Consider the following 14,508-nt stretch of genomic DNA (forward strand, 5'->3'; position numbering starts at 1 on the left):
CATTTGAAAATATTATTTTGTTGTTTTCGGACATCTATTACTGATGGGGTGCAGTCAGCGTCAGTCTGTCTTTTGTTTAGAAGGTTTTCTTTTTTGGTGAATTCGGAGAAGTCAATGGCACCCCACTCCAGTACTCTTGCCTGGAAAATCCCATGGACGGAGGAGCCTGGTAGGCTGCAGTCCATGGGGTCGCTAAGAGTCAGACACGACTGAGCGACTTCACTTTCACTTTTCACTTTCATGCATTGGAGAAGGAAATGGCAACCCACTCCAGTGTTCTTGCCTGGAGAATCCCAGGGACGGGGGGAGCCTGGTGGGCTACCATCTATGGGGTCGCACAGAGTCGGACACGACTGAAGTGACTTAACGTAACGTAACGTAAGGGTGAATTAAAAATATTTCCAGATAGAGAATGACAGAGATAGTTTCATATTCCCAAATCCTTGATGAAATAACTACTCAGAGATGGATTTCAATAAGAAGGAATTTGAACTGAGTTGGGGAAACAGAAGCCAAGAAGCAACATCAGTAACATTTATTTACGAGGGCCTGCTCTGCACTGCATCCCAGGAACCATTCTAAGTGATTCACAATTAAATTGGGATTCAAATTAAGGCAGTCTGGTTCTGGATTTCATAGTCTTACCCACAATGTAAATAAAATGGCATCCATTTTGATAAATTTTTAAAAGTAGATTTGTCAAAAAAAAATGTATGCAGACAGAACAGAAGCAAGATGATACAGGATAAAAATAGCTGACTGTGTCCTATTAGAAAAGGAGAGAGAGAAACTGGGGTAGAGGTCAGCACTCTGAGAGATCTACAGTATATTGTTTGGGAAGCAAACAGAGATACAAATAACACTTGAATTTGAGACTTTGGAACAAACATGATTTGTAAGGTTTAAGGGTAACAGCTGAGACACAGAACAAAACGTGACAAATCAAGAGGAAAAGAGTGAGCGTCGTTTTAACAGCATGACTATTTCTGTGCTTGGGAGGCAAGCTGAGAAGGAAGGTGGGGGAGTCTGGAGTCCCCGGTAAGGGGCCGCGAGGTCTCTGCCGGACCCATTGCTGAACGAGAAGCCCATTTCTCTTCATTCTCCCCTAGGATTCTCGAGCTCCTTGAAGTTCTTCAGGATGTCGTCATGTAACAGCACAAGCTGTCACTGTCAGGGTCCCTGTGGAAGCCTTCCAGCTTGGTGTGAAGGGTGTTCAACAGCTCAAACACCTTCTCCAAAACTTCGCATCTTCAGTCTGAAGCATCTGCACCTGCGGTCAGGCGGTGGCCCTGATGACCGCTCAGTGACACCGTGGGTCCCGGCTCCTGGTGCTGCCAGAGGACCTCAGTCCTCTCCGCGCCATTCGCTCAGCCTCTGGGGGGACAACTGCCTTCATCTCCCCTTTGCTTTTTCCTCTCTGCTCCCCTTCTCCTGCTGTTTCCTGCATTCCTCCTCTTGCTTCTGGGCTGAAGAGGCATCCAGACAGCTCAGGTTAACTCCTCGAGAGCTGGTTCCTTCAAAAATGCATCCAACTCAGAGATCTTGGGGACATAGCTCCCACACAGGTTCTGCCTTTCTGGTCGTCATGAAACATATCCGCCTGGGCTTGGACCCTGAGCACAGCTGTGGCTGGGGGCCTGGTAGTGGTGGTTCAGTTGCTAAGTTCCTAAGACAGGCTCCTCTGCCCATGGGATTTCCCAGGCAAGAATATTGGAGTGGGTTGTCATTTCCTTCTCCAGGGAATCTTCCCGACTCAGGGGTCGAACCCACATCTCCTGCACTGGCAGGCGGACTCTCTACCACTGAGCCACCAGGGAAGGGCTGGGGCTACTGCCACACAAGCAGAAGGAGTGGGTGCACGGGAGAAGCGGAAGCAAGAGGACGACGCCAGTGATCCAGCAGAAGACAGCACAGGGGTGGGAAGTAAGTAAAGAAGCGGCACGCTAGATGGAAAGCACTTGGATTCTTCGTGAATTCCAGACATATGACATCATAATAAACGTAAACGGCTTAAACTAACTCATTAAAAGGCAGAAATCCTCAGAGTCAATTTTATAAAACTTGAGCTGTTTGTAAGAGAGAAGCCTAAAACACGTCACAGGAAGGATAAACATAAAAAACTGTATTCAACTAATAAGTGTTTTTACAAATAATAAATGCTTAATAAATACATATTTTAATGGAATGACAATTAATATGATAAAGTAGATATTATAGCCAAAAGCATTTGGGGGAAATAAAGAAGACCACTCCTTAATAATAAAAAGATACAGTCACCAGAATCCTTCCATATACCTAATCACACAGTGTCAAATATGTACAGCAAAATTATTTAATTATATGAAGGTAACAAATTCAAAATTATAGTGAGAGATTTTAGCACATATCTCTATGAAATCAACAGACCAAGCTTAAAAAAAGTGACAAATTTAAGTAATCCATATTACAAACGTCATTTAATGGATATGACAAGAAACTCTACAAAATAAATAAAGAGTACACATGAAATGTTTACAAAAGCTAACCAGGTTCTAGGCCACAAAGCAAGTCTCAACAACCTTCAAAGAACTGCTAACATTCAGACCACACTCATCAACCAAAATACAATAAAAGTTGAAATCAATAACAAAACCACAGCCCCAAACCCCAGTACATCTTAAAATTTCAAAAACATGCTGCCAAACTATTAAAAAAACTGAAATGAAAGTAACAAACTACTTGGAACCGAACAAGAGTTAAAGCCCTAGATATCAGTAGGCGTGTTTAGCATTAAATGCAATGATCAGAAAACAAGAAAAAATTTAGATTAAGAAAATAAAAAGGTTAAGCAATAATGTAACCTCAAAGACAACAGGAGGAAATTCTTTTTCCACAAATGGGTAAAGTAGTAGGACGGCAATAACAAAGATAATAACAAATCAATAAAATAAAAACAAAGAAACACACAGGGACCAATGTGAATTCTTTAAGAAGACTAGTAAGACAGGCAGATAGTCAACAAGAATGAGCAAGAGAAACAAAGAAGGCATAAATTAGGCATGAAAAGGAGTCATAACTATAAATACAATCAAGTTTAAGTATGAGAATTCAATTTTCTACTTTCAAGCAATAAAACTAAAAGCAGATGAAATGGAAAATCTCCTAGGAAAATATGTTACCAAAACTGACACAAAAAAATAGAAAAAGAACAAAAGCTCCTGAATGTATTTTTTAAGTTCAGTCTAAAGCTATATATTTTAGAAGCAGGTAGTACAAAACCAGAAAGCAATAGGTCAATCTAAGCTAAAAATATCAAAGCAAAAATCTAAATATTAGTAAGCATGCCCAGCAGTGTAGTGTGCATAGAGATGTATATTTATTTATATTTTGATATGATATATATGATCACATATATCATATTTATCACATGGTAAATATATAGTGTACATGTGTGTATGCATGTGTGTTTGTGATGATGAGTAAAGTTTATCCCAGAATCTCAACATTAGACTCCAACATTAGAAGATCCTACTGTAATTCACCACACTGACACATTAAGGGAAAACTAATTATCACAATAGATGCAGAAAAACATTTTATAAAATTTAGTACCCATTCACAATTTAAAAATACAATAAAATAACTAGCCAATCAAGAACAGAAGGAAGTTTGTACTAAGCAGTTTCTACTAAGAACCTACAATAAATTTTAGGAACATACTTCCTTTGAAGTCAGGAACTAGATAAATATGCATTTTCTATCACCACTCTACTCATCGTTATGTGAGGTATCTGGCTAATACAATAAAACAAGGAAAAGGAGTAAGAGACATAAGGATTTGAAATAGAGAAACAAACAAAGAATCATTTGCACATAAGACTGTCTACATAGAGAACCATGAGAAACTACAAACAGTTACAAGTCATAGGAGAGTTTTGCAAGAATACTGGAGACAAGATTAATATATTGTACAAACATCCATGGCATCCTCAGCAGCAACAACCAATTAGAAAACGCAACTTTTAAAAGATCCCATTAGCAATAGCAATAAACTATGACAAACCCAGGAATGAGTCAAAAGAAAAGGGTGCAAGAGTTAAATGAAAACAAGTTATGAAACTTCACTGAGGTGCTCTGTGACAACTAGAGGGGTGGGATGGGGTGGGAGGTGGGAGGAGGTTAAAGAAGGGGACAGTGTATGCCTATGGCTGATTCATACTGATGTATGGCAGGAGCCAATGCAATATTATAAAGCAATTATCTGCCAATTAAAGATAAATTTAAATTTAAAAAACTTTAAAAAAACTTCACTGAAAGTCCTAAGACTTAAGTAAAGAGAGCTATATCTCATGCTCGGAGATGAAAAGATTCAACATTGACATCAGTTCCTCCTAAGTTAATACATAAATTGAAAATAATTCATAGTAAAGTCTCAGAAAGGTTCTTCATGAACGTTTTTACCTAGTTTTAAAATTCATGTAGTAGAATTAGGGTCAAAAGCAGCCAAGACAATATTGAAAAACTGTAAGACGGACCCTTGTCCTACCAGATATCAAGACATTTATTAAAGCCTTATAATTAAGACCCAAATGGTGCAGCTGCTAGACCAACGTAACAGACAGAGCCCTCTGTGAACAGGAACGGGGGTGCGACAGCAGCAGCATTATGAAAACTGTGGGAAATGACTGAGCTGTTCACTAAACAGTCCAGAGACGATGTGTAATTCACAGGGAAAAAATAGACCTCTAACTCATGCTATATCAAAACATGAATTCCAAGAGAATTAGTTAACTCTAAAATATTTAAGAAAAATATAGACACTATTTTTATAATCCCGGACTAGGGAATGACACAAACCATAAAGCAATAAAGGAAGAAAATGTTGACCAATTTGACTTTAAAACTTATGTGACAGAAGACATCAAAAACAAAGGTTAAAGGTAAGATATAGAAAGGGTAGTTTTTTTTTTTTTTTTTTATATAGAATGTGTAATGAATGCTTGATAATCTGTAAGAAAAAAAAAAAAACCCACTACAAAAAGATGAGCAAAATCTATGAACTGGCAATACATAGAAAAAGAAACCCAAATGACCAAAAATCGTGAGAAAGAAAAGCATAAATCAACAGAAACCAGAGAAGTATAATTCAATACCACAACAAGATATCTTTGAATCTATTTTATTAGCAAAATGTAAAAAGACTGATAGCGCCCAGATCTGGAGAAGATACGGGTCAGCAAGAACTGTCACACATGGTTCCGGAAGCGTAAACTGAGAGCCAGTCAGTGTTTATCCCCTAAGACCCCAAAATCCACATCTGCATCTACACCAATGCAGGAGACTCTGTTCGATCCCTGGGTCGGGAATATTCCCTGGAGAGGGAAATGGCAACCCACTCCCATCTTCTTGCCTAGATGCTACCATGAACTCCGAGGGGCCCCTAAAGCAAGTGATCACTGGACAGGGGATGAGAGGTGGGGACCGGCGTGGTGGGCACAGGGCTTCGGAGTCTGTGGGCTCAAACCCCTCACCCTGAGATCGCAGCGCTCACCCCACTCATCCAGTGATTTACCCACACAGGGAACTGGAACCTGGTGCAAACGAGGGTAGGCGGATGAAGGGGAAGACAACCTCTTCCCCCTGGAACAAACCACAGCCCGAGCAGGGCGATGACATAACCTGATTAAAAAAGGGAAGGAGCCATGCTGCCCCGGTCATCTGATGACTTCTCAATGAGTCTGGAACTCCCTCGCGGGGGTGCTGCCGTCCCGGTGCATCTGCCGAGGAAGCGGAAGGGGCCGGGGGAAGTGAGAACGGTGACCTCAGGCCTCTCGGAGGACGTCCCTCGGCCCCGGGCCTCCAGCGGGCCGGCCGCCCTGGTCCAGCGCTGACCCCCGCGCTCTGACTTTCAGCTCCTGATCTTCAAGAAACTGCGGGGCTGAGCCACCATCTTGAGGCCAGGGAAATTCTAGAGTCCTTTCTGGTTTTCAAGAGTTTTTCCTTAAAAACAGGACCTCTTAAAATCCAAAAGAGTGGTCCTTAACGCTGGCACGTGGGTGTGAGGCTCATTCCTGGACACGTGGCCGCGACGTCCTCTCCTGGTGACACACGCAACGCCCAGGGGGCAGGGCAACGGCACCGTTGTCTGCAGTCGCGGTAAGGCTGCTCCATGCTGCCCGCGGTGCAGCCGCACCCTCGGGCCCTGGGACCGGTATGGACACAGCGATCCAATCGTAGCTTCCAGAAGCAGCAACTCGCAGGCCCCGCCCGCTCTCGGAGTGACGCGCGCCCGGCGGCCCCGCAGCCCCGGAAGCAGCACACACGCACATGGCAGGCTGCAAAGAGGCTGCAAAGAAGTAAGCATCTCCCGACGGTGCGAACCGCCACAGAGCAGGGTGGGTAACCCAGGGGGCTTCCAGAATCTTCTCTGGAGGCCTGACCCATCCGAGAAGGCATCTTTGCAATCCTGACTGGCGGCGCTGGTGTCCGTGTCCCCAGGCATAGCCGGACCTGCCCTTGCTTTCTCTTTCTCTCCGGTATTATTCCCCCCCGGCCCTCCCCCGGGACCACACTTGCTGCACTCTTCCAGGCTTGTTTTCATTCGACTCCTTGCCTCCTCACACCTTTCCTTGTTGTTTTATGGAAAGCTGCTGGTCAGAGTTGCCCAATACCCACGCATAGCTGGGTGGTGGCATCAGATACCCAGGAAAACAGAGCGACCATTCCAGTCCCAGCCTAGAGCCCAGAGCTGGATGGAAACACGAAAATTAGTTGTTGCTAACAATCCATTGTAATGAAAATATGATCCCAGTAATTGATTTTAAATAGAATTTTTTAAAGACTCCTTGGCCGCATTTCATCAAGAATACAGAGTTTCAAAAGCGTTCATTCCAGGGTTGGATTTTTTCCCCCTTTCTTCTGGCTTAAACCCCAAATGGCCCAGATCCGAGTCTGAATAAACAGTGTGGGTGGTGAGTGTTCTGTGGGGCCCAGCAGAGGATGCAGCCACTCTCCTATTCGGTTAAGCATTAAATCATGTGAGACTAGCCTGATGACTCCGGAGAACTTTTACTCAGTAACTGGAGGGCCACATAACACGTCCTGTTTCTCCGCTTTTCGGGGAGAAAAAAAAATTTAATTCTCCTAACTGCCAAGGTTTAATTATGTATAAAGTTCATTGACCTCACAGGCGGCTGTCAGATGATCTTGCGAAGGCCCAGAGAAAGGCATCCCAGGAATGCGGTGATGTGGGCAGAAACCGTGGATTCAAGCCACCGAATGCTTTCAACGGGCCGGAATCGGCAGCCGCTCAGAAAGACTCCAGTGCAGACAGAACTTTAGGGTAATCGGTCACTTCATCTCACCTAAGCGTTGGTAGGCCTTCAAAGGGATTGTTACAGATCAGAAAAGCTCAGGCAGAATCCCCGAGGGACCGTGAGGAGGCGGGTCCGTGAGGAAGGGCTGGCGGGATTGTGTGTGCCGCCAGCTCTTGTGTGGATGCCCGGCGTTCTCTCCCCGTTTTGGAGGCAATGCCTCTGACCCCCCGATACCGACAGGAAGAGCGAATGAGGAAGCAGGCCCATTCATAAAGACACGGTGAGCCTTAAAGGAGGCAGGAGAGTCCGTTTTGTTTCAGACGGTTTTGATAGAAGACAGCACGGCGTGTCTCTGCAGTGACGTTATCTGTCTGCCGATAAAATGCCCTCAAGTGTGTTCTTACACAAGGGCTGGGTTCTCCTGAGGGCTGAGGGAGGGGAGGGGGAGGAGCAAGGAGAGCTTCCAGAACGTGTGTCGGTCTTCTGGTCTTTACCTTGGGACACCCCTGTCGATTGGTACCCCGGTTACTGAGAACACTTCATCTGGGCTCCTTGGTAACGGGAAGGCGGAGCCCAGGAGGCGGGTGAGGCGGGTGTTAACTTCAGGGGTCCTCTGATTCAGAGGGAGCAAATGCGAAATATTTTGGCTTGGTGTTTCCAAAGATTAAAATGACCTGATGGGGTCCAGTATCACTTTCTTTCAGGACCTTTCTCACTGAACATACTCACTTTATCAGTCAAAATATTATGATTTCAGTGGATGAAACGTCCCAGGGTTGTGTTCTAACCTAAATAAGCTGCACTTGCTCTATGGCTTTACTGTTATGAATATAGAGAATGGGTGACCAGAATTTAACCAACATTTTTCATCCTCTGATGGCAGCAGAATGGAGAGATTCTCACTTGTTTCATTTTTAGATAAAGCTGAAATTCTGGGCTTCTTTAACCAAAATCAGCCACCTAGATTTTGAATAGACAGCGTCAGGGGGCTTTCAACCACACGAATTCAATAGATATTTGGGAAACAGAAATAGTGGGCGCTCTTGGTGATGCAGATGTCAAAAAGGGAACCTTGCCTTCAAGTAAGTCACGAGTGAAGAGGCAGACACTAATCCCAGCCGGAGGCCCTGGTGGGGGGTGCAGTGGAGAGGAACGTACCTGCCAACGCAGGGACACAATTCCGATCCCTGCTCCCACAAGATTCCACGAGCCAAGAGGCAGCTAAGCCCGTGTGCCGGGAGCCCGTGCTCCCCAACAAGGGAAGCCACGCACGGCAAGTGGAGAGTAGCTCCCACTCACCGAAACAAGAGAAAGCCTGCGTCCAGCAGCGAACACCCAGCACGACCACACACACACACACAAAATCCCAACTGGAGGATTCGGGAAGGCTTCCCACACGGAACCTTCCAGGGAGAGGTGGCATCTGCCTGGAACCTTCAGCCAAAGCTCCCTTCACACCTGTTGGCTTTGGCATTCTAAGTCATGAGTCATGCTTGGTCATGGCCGGGGGTCTGGAACTGTACCTTGTTTTTAACCCATCTCGTATCTGAGGGGTCTTAAAGACCCAGGCCATTTAATATAACTTTCTTCAGGGAACAGGGATGAAGGAAAATGCCCTTTGTCTTCCCACTCTGAAGAAGGAAGCCTTCCTTCCAGTCTTTAACACTTCTCTAGAAATAACGATTATCCTCATAGTTCCAGAAGAAAAATACACTTCCAGGTAAAGAAATCTGGACACGAAGTACTATCCTAAATCATTTCCACTCTTTGGATACAACGATTTATAAAATTCCATGAAGGAAATGACTCTTCCTTCTCATGAAGTTCCCGTGGGGAAATCAGAGGGAGCCATGGTCGTAAAAAGCTATCCTCCTCCTTGTCCCAATCCCTTGCCTTCACCCAGGGGCTTGCCGTCTCTCAGCCACACAGCAGTTTAGTTCTTTCTTGTCTACTGTATGTGTTGCAGGAGGTGGCAATTTGAGTTCATGACTTGTCTCTGTTAATGTGGAAAGTTCCTGGACATTAAGGACTGTTTTCTTTTCTTTTAAAAAATAAAAATTCTCAAAACTGAGTTTATTTATTCCAAAAATATGCAAGATTAACTTAAGTGACTGATTTTAAAATATCAACCATTCTAATTTGCCAGTTACTAGAATGAAAGAACAATTATACAGTTATTTCAAGAGATGCAAAAAATTATAAAATCTAACACCCTTTGTTGTAAAATCTCTTAGCTAACCAACAGTAGGAGAGCACTGAATCTGATGAAGAGCATTGCTTACTTCCATTTCCTATGAGATTGGGAAAGGGACAAGAAATGCCTGTTCTCCGCCACTGCCGTTCAACAGTTTTTTAAAAATTCATTTCAAGTACAGTTTATTTACAGCCTCATGTTAATTTCTGATATACAGCAGTGTATCAGTCTCACGGGGACGTGCACTCTTTTCCATATTCTTTCATTAAGGCTTATCCCCGGATGGCGAATGCAGCTCTCTGTGCCGCACAGCAGGGCTGCGGGGTGTCTGGCCTGTTTACTCCAGTCTGCATCCGCTCGTCCCATCCTCCCAGTCCTCCCCTCCCCCACCCTCCCCCTGCTTTCTTCACCTCCACATTTCTCATGTGTCTTTAACAGAGTTGGTGTTCACTGAACAAGTGAATGAGTGAGTAAATAAATATCATAGAGATGTCTTTGATGAGTTGGGACACTTTCGGTAAAGGTGTAGAAAGCAAATATTTTAAGGCATTCGGCGTCTTTTATAACCACTCAACTGTGTTTTTATAATGGGAAAGCATCCACAGACACTCTAGAAGCAAATGAGTATGGCTGTGTTCCAATAAAACTTTATTCACAACACCAAGTGGCCAGGGGTGCCCCACAGGCCGCAGTTTTATGATCCCCCATCTATGGCGCTTATCTTTGGCAGAGTAAAGAAAGTAGAGGGTATTAGTCACTGAGTCATGTCTGACTCGGTGATTCCATGGACTGTAGCCCGCCAAGCTCCTCTGTCCATGGAATTCTCCAGGCAAGACTGGAGTGGGCTGCTATTTCCTCCGCCAGGGGATCTTCCCAACCCAGGGATCAAACCCGGGTCTCTTGCATTGCAGTCAGATTCTTTACCATCTAAGATAAGCCACCGGAGAAGCCCTGTCTTTGTCATACATCTTAGGATATTCTTGACATTTCCATAGGGCACCTGTATTTTTCAATAATTGTAGTGAATGCAAACATTCAAGAGTTGTTTGGGAACTCCACATTAATGAATTCATTAAAAAAAAAAAGAAACAGGAAGTAAGAACTTAAAGTCACTTATTTTGTATATCGTATGCCTTTAAAAGGAACAATTCTTATTCCCCAAATGAGAGTAGTAGTTTCGCCATTTACATCATGATTATTGAGTAAACTTGATATGAGAGCTCCGAGTTATTGGGTGAAGGGTGTGATGCTGGAGCATGGTGAACTTGACACTTTCCTGGAAGAGGGAATAAATGCACCGCCACCACCCCCAACCCACCTTTCCTGTTCTCCACCAGATGGTCTGGTCTCTGATTTTACAGCTAAAATTCTTCCCGAGGTTATTAATGCAGAGGATACTCCTTTCTCTTGATGACCCTCTGGAAAACATCCAGCTACAAAGAGCACAACGGAATCTGAAAAGCTCAGGGAACACACAGAAAAGAGGCAGCCACGAGAAGGTGATGAAAGCAAGACGCCCCAGCCTGCCGCCCTGGCCTGACTCGAGAGCGCCCTCCCTGGCTCATCCTTACTCTCTGCCTCACTATCAGCCACCTTCTGTGTGTATTTACAGTTTAAAAAAAAAAAAAAGATTTGGATTTAAATTATGGTGTAAACTCATAGGGTGCCAAGTCCTAAGGTCAACTGCTTGGCTTGGAAAAAGTCAACCTGTGCTTTTCGAGGTATGCGGAAATGCAGGAAACCACATCTGTGTGAGCACCCAGCTGATGATCTGTGAGACGGGCTATTCTAAGGTGAGGATCTGCAAACTGGACCCATCATCGCCAGGGTGTCACGTACAGGTCTAGAGATTTCTTGGAAGAAAGAAAAAAATGAAATTTGGGCCCTTCCTTACACCAAGTGTCTCAACACCCAGACCAAACAATTAGAAGGATTCCGTGCCTTAAGAAGGGGCTTCCCTGGTGGCTCAGACGGTAAGGCCTCTGCTCACAATGCGGGAGACCCGGGTTCGATCCCTGGGTTGGGAAGATCCCCTGGAGAAGGGAATAGCAACCCACTCCAGTATTCTTGCCTGGAGAAGTCCATAGAAGGAGGAGCCTGGTAGGCTACAGTCCACCGGGTCACAAAGAGTCGGACACGACTGAGTGACTTCACTGTGCCTTAAGAAAATGAGGAACCATGAGTTGCGAATGGAAGGTACCGTTGGGAGGCTGAAAATACTGAATTCAGATCCCATGTATTCAACCTGTGTGACTTGAAGCAAATTATCTCAGGTTATTGTAGGCTGTCCTAACTTTAACACAGGCCTAGGACAGCACATGGCAGAGGGGAAGTCTGGAAAACAGAGGCCATGCTGCGTCTGGCCCAGTTCATGGCAGCAACTCTGGAGCGTCCACTACGTGCTTGAGTTAGAGAGTGGGAGACGAACAGGCCACAGGCGCTGGGCCCAAGGAGCAGGCGGTCACCGCTTACAGCTTCGGCAACACCGCAGAGCCCCATCCCCGTTATCAGTCATCCCACTGCAACACCCACCGGCTGCCAAACACGAAGCCCACCGCCACTGTCATTCAGAACACAGCTCGAGTGAGCAGCATCCGTATGTGAAGAGGCATTATTTATACAAATGTAACTCCTATTTGATAAAACTCCCAATTGCTTAAAACCACCTATATGGCCAAGGCACATAGGAATCTCATTGCAATGTTGGTTGGGACTAAGATGCATAAAAATAAAGACAAGTTAACAGGACTTCCTTGGTGGTTCAGTGGTTAAGACTTGGTCTCTCAGCACAGGGGTGCAAGTTGATCCCTGGCTGGGGAGCCTTGCTGCCAGAAAAACTAAAACATAAAACAGAAATACTGTAAAAATGTCAATAAAGACCTTAAAAATGGTCCACATAAAAACGTCTTAAAAACAAGAAAAAGAAACCATATACTAGAGGAGAGGACCCCCCCCCAAAAAAAAGATGAGCTAAAAAGAGGGAAATGTGAGCTAGACAGTCAGAGGCAAGGGAAAGTGAGGGTGTATTGTGAAATTCCCAAAACCGCTGTTGACGATAATTGAGGACCACCTCTTCCATCTCCGTTGTGATGACCTTCCGGGTTCGGATTGGGTGGCTGACGTTCTTCAAGCGAAGAATCTCAGAGCGTGAAGTGTTCACGTACTGGCAGCGGCTGTGCCAGCGGGGTGGGGGAAAGGTGACGGGCCAGCAGGGAGCCCGCGACTCCCGATCCTCTTTGGCTTCCACCCAGGGAGATGGAGAACAGGCAGGGCCACGGGGAAGAGCTCCGTTTCCTTTTTTCTTTCTTTTAAAGATTAACTGAATTTGTCCCAATATTTCTATTTTATGTTTTGATTTTTTGGCTGCGAGGCATGTGGGATCTCAGCTCCTCGACCAGGGATCAAACCAGCACCCCCTGGTTTGGAAGGCAAAGTCTCAACCCCTGGACTGCCAAGGGAGTCTCTCTATTTCCTTTAAACCAGCTTCTTTACGAGACACAAACAAGTAACGTGCGAGAGAAAAGTAATACTTAGCTCAGGAACTTATTTGCAGTTCAATTTAGCATCAAGAGATGCTCTTAATCTCTTCCAAGGCTTCCTGTGAACTTATCTGCTCGTCTCTCCTGGTCCCCAGCTTCTTTAACACTGAAAACTTCTACCTGAAATACGAACCCTTATGTGGAGTCGATCTGGAGATTCCAGAGGTTTTGTTTAGCAAAGTAAATGGGCTCCTCTGATTAGTGTGTCTAGAACAATCCAGGTAACATGTCTTTTTAAGTCAGTCATTCCAAAGCTAGCTTCCAAGAAGTGCTACTCCAGCCTTGAGAAGCAGGCCCACATTAGTTATTTCATCAGAACCCTGGCAGCTCTCTGGGTAAAGCAGACAGGAAATCTCGAGGAGAGAAAGAACCTTTCAGAGCCCGCTTCGGGCCCCCTTGCATTCCTTTTTTAAACATCACAAGATTGATCCTAGGCCACAGACTCGGCATTTGGACATCAGATGCAGGCAGATGTTTTCCCTTAAATCCATTGTCTCTCCCTCAATCTGTTTATTGCTATTTCCCTCTCGGCCTGCACCTCAAGCTCTGGCTAACTGCATATCCACGCACAAGAGGCATCTTTCTAGCATTGCTTATTTTCTGTAAGGATGCGTCCACTCAGGAGGTAACCTACCTACTCGCTACCAGCGTGTGTGCATCCTTGGCCATCCTCAAGAACTGCTACAGGAGAAGTCTCTCAGGGTTTAGTCTTCCCTGGTGGCTCAGACGGTAAAGAATCTGCCTGCGGCGCAGGAGACCTGTGTTAGGTCCCTGGGTCAGGAAGATCCCCTGGAGAAGGGAATGGCAACCCATTCCAGTATTCTTGCCTGGAGAATCCTATGGACAGAGGAGCCGGGCAGGCTACAGTCCATGGGGTCACAAAGAGTCAGACATGACTGAGCGCCTAATACACACACACAAGATTAAGTCCCCAAAGTTAAATCAGGACTTAATCAGTAAGGGTTTTCTTGTTAGAAGTGACCTTTGGCGGTCACATGAGCTGGTGTCAGCCTCTTAAATCAACTGATATCAACTGACAGGCTCTCTGAATGAGGTCAGGGCTATTTATTCACATCTTTTTTCTTCTGGGCTGATCAGTGCTCTTCCTACAAGTCAGACCAAGGATCTCCATCTGTAAGTCAGTTATGCAGATCCCATGGCAGCCAAGCCAAGTGACAGGTTTCAGAGACGTATCCAACCTCTCTCACTGCAGACTCACCCAGAATATGACCCAGACAAGAAACAGGGTAACATCTGCTGCTGCTTCTCACACCCAGAAGCGCCATGAGAGAAGGGAGTTTCTTGAAGGAGATGGAATAGTTCTATATACTGATCAGGGGGGTAGCTCTAGGATCCTAGACATGGGATACAGTACACCCACACACAAACAAGTATGTCTAAAAACTGGTGAAATCTGAATAAGGTCTGGCGATTACACTAATGTCAATGTCCCGGTGTTGCTACTGTATATACTATAAAC

General features: G+C 45.1%; 2 protein-coding genes across 2 annotated transcripts in view; both read right to left on the reverse strand.

The window, feature by feature from the left end:
* The window catches only part of BCL2 (BCL2, apoptosis regulator), a 196,790-nt gene that overhangs the window by 105,582 nt on the left and 76,700 nt on the right, over positions 1 to 14,508 (reverse strand). The gene's annotated exons all lie outside the window — the stretch shown is intronic.
* Positions 5,143 to 6,668, reverse strand: LOC113882977. The gene has a single exon (XM_027526259.1). The coding sequence runs from the start codon at positions 6,578 to 6,580 to the stop codon at positions 5,981 to 5,983; it is 600 nt and encodes a 199-aa protein (XP_027382060.1). The 5' UTR covers positions 6,581 to 6,668; the 3' UTR covers positions 5,143 to 5,980.

Source organism: Bos indicus x Bos taurus, chromosome 24 (genome assembly GCF_003369695.1).
Source record: "Bos indicus x Bos taurus breed Angus x Brahman F1 hybrid chromosome 24, Bos_hybrid_MaternalHap_v2.0, whole genome shotgun sequence".
NCBI lineage: Eukaryota > Metazoa > Chordata > Mammalia > Artiodactyla > Bovidae > Bos > Bos indicus x Bos taurus.

Bases quoted from the DNA above. Each gene is read 5' to 3' on its own strand.
- LOC113882977 (XM_027526259.1), bottom strand. From the start codon at position 6,580: ATGAAAACAAGCCTGGAAGAGTGCAGCAAGTGTGGTCCCGGGGGAGGG.